This window comes from Temnothorax curvispinosus, unplaced genomic scaffold (assembly GCF_003070985.1).
Source record: "Temnothorax curvispinosus isolate PA1 unplaced genomic scaffold, ASM307098v1 QBEX01005064.1, whole genome shotgun sequence".
Classification (NCBI taxonomy): domain Eukaryota; kingdom Metazoa; phylum Arthropoda; class Insecta; order Hymenoptera; family Formicidae; genus Temnothorax; species Temnothorax curvispinosus.
This window is the reverse complement of record NW_020214844.1, coordinates 1-1796: the sequence shown is the minus strand read 5'-3', so window position 1 is coordinate 1796 and position 1796 is coordinate 1. Positions and strand designations below refer to the sequence as shown.

The 1796-nt window shown below is 40.0% G+C and overlaps 1 protein-coding gene across 1 annotated transcript; it reads right to left on the bottom strand.

The window, feature by feature from the left end:
• Positions 1-436: 436 nt before the first annotated feature.
• On the bottom strand, positions 437-814 carry LOC112454416. Its single transcript, XM_025015796.1, has one exon. The coding sequence runs from the start codon at positions 812-814 to the stop codon at positions 437-439; it is 378 nt and encodes a 125-aa protein (XP_024871564.1).
• Positions 815-1796: the final 982 nt, after the last annotated feature.

The following is a 1796-nucleotide window of genomic DNA, read 5'->3' as shown; positions in this document are numbered from 1 at the left end:
CAAAGATGTACGCCTTGCGAGTGGACGGTAAGAAAGATACGAAAAAAGCTAAAGGTGTTAAGAGTAACGTCGTAGCCAGGTCGATAACGTTCGACGATTAAACGCGGTGTCTGCGCGACGAAATTGAAATGACGCGACAGCAAACCTGCATAAGATCCAAAAAACACGAGGTATACACCGTGTCCGAAACGAAAATAGCTCTAAGTCCGTACGATGATAAGCGAAACATTATACCCGGTTCTACCGAAACGCTGCCATGGGGACATTATAAAATACCATTGTAAATATATTGTAAATACCATTGTAAATTTATTGTAAATACCGCTGTAAATATATTGTAATTACATTTAGATATTTAGGAAAATAAATGACTCATATGTATATATGTATATTTTTATACTGTAATAAATTTTTACAATACATTATTCTTGTGTATTCATGAATTGTGTGAATTATCAAATCCTAACCACTTTACATAAATCTCATCCCCTCTTTTGCGCAAAACTTTTTCAACGAGATACACGTCGGGATTAGCAACGCGATGTAACTCGTATTCATAGAAGCCGCCGGCGACGGGTTTTCCGCAGGAATCTTCCAACAGATACGTCACAGGATTAGTTTTCTGCACTTTGGCGATTCTAAACACCTCCGTGGTCCAATTTGGCGTGTATCCTTTCTCGAAGATTGTCTTGAATTTACTCACGCGTACCGAATCGCCCACTTTGAATCGCGCGGGAGCAGCGATCTTTACGTGGCTGTACACCGTTGTTAGGAGCTTGTCGGCGATCGCGGAGGTAACATCGATGGGTCGCATGCCGATAGTTCGATGCTTTCGCGCGTTGTAATCCGATACGAGACCCGGCAGCGAGTCGATCCATTTGTAATTTCCATTGCGCGTAAACATTTTCCACATGTCGTTTTGAGCGTGCGATTGAATCGTTCCACGACGACCGATGCATTCATTACGGAATAGGTCGAATAGTGATATTGATATTATGTTTCTTCAAGAGTTTCTGCACGTTTTCGTTGTAAAATTCTTTCCCCCTTGTCAGTCTGCAGATTTTTCAGGCATCTTCCGCCGTCTCGAATTATTTTCACAATCGCCGTAGTAACCTCGATTCTGCTCTTGGCCTTGAGCGGTACGGCCCATGCATGCTTGCTCAGCACATCGATAACGGTGAGTATTTAGTGGTAGCCTCTGTTGAATCGCGTGTATGGGCGCATTTCGACCACATCAGCCTACCACAGGTCATCGTATCTGCGCATTATGACGCGTCTTCGCGAATAATTTCTTCTCGCAGGAGCATGTAATTCTTCCACCAGCCTCTGTTTTTCAGTTGATTGCTTCTTACTAGCCATGACGATGACGCGCAACTGACGCAAAGATCAGATGTACGTTATTATCTATTCGCGATGATTCGCAATTATATCTTGAATCATTTTTTGAATCTTTGAATCGCTTTTAAAAACAACTAAATCGTTTTTAAAAACAACTAAAACGTCTTTAAAACAACTTGTTTTAAAAACAACCAGTTTTAGCTGACTTTAACTGAGAAAAACTGGTTGTTTTAGCTGACTTTAACTGAGAAAAACTGGTTGTTTTTAAAACAAGTTGTTTTAAAGAGCTGTTTTTAGTTGTTTAAAAGAAGTTTGATAGCGGTTCAATAGCAGTTATACAGATCGCAGTTATACAGATAACTGTTTTAGTTGTTTGATAGCTCTTTAAAAGCTGTTTTTAGTTGTTTAAAAGAAGTTTGATAGCGGTTCAATAGCAATTATACAGATCGCAGTTATAC

Bases quoted from the DNA above. Each gene is read 5' to 3' on its own strand.
- LOC112454416 (XM_025015796.1), bottom strand. From the start codon at position 814: ATGCGACCCATCGATGTTACCTCCGCGATCGCCGACAAGCTCCTAACA.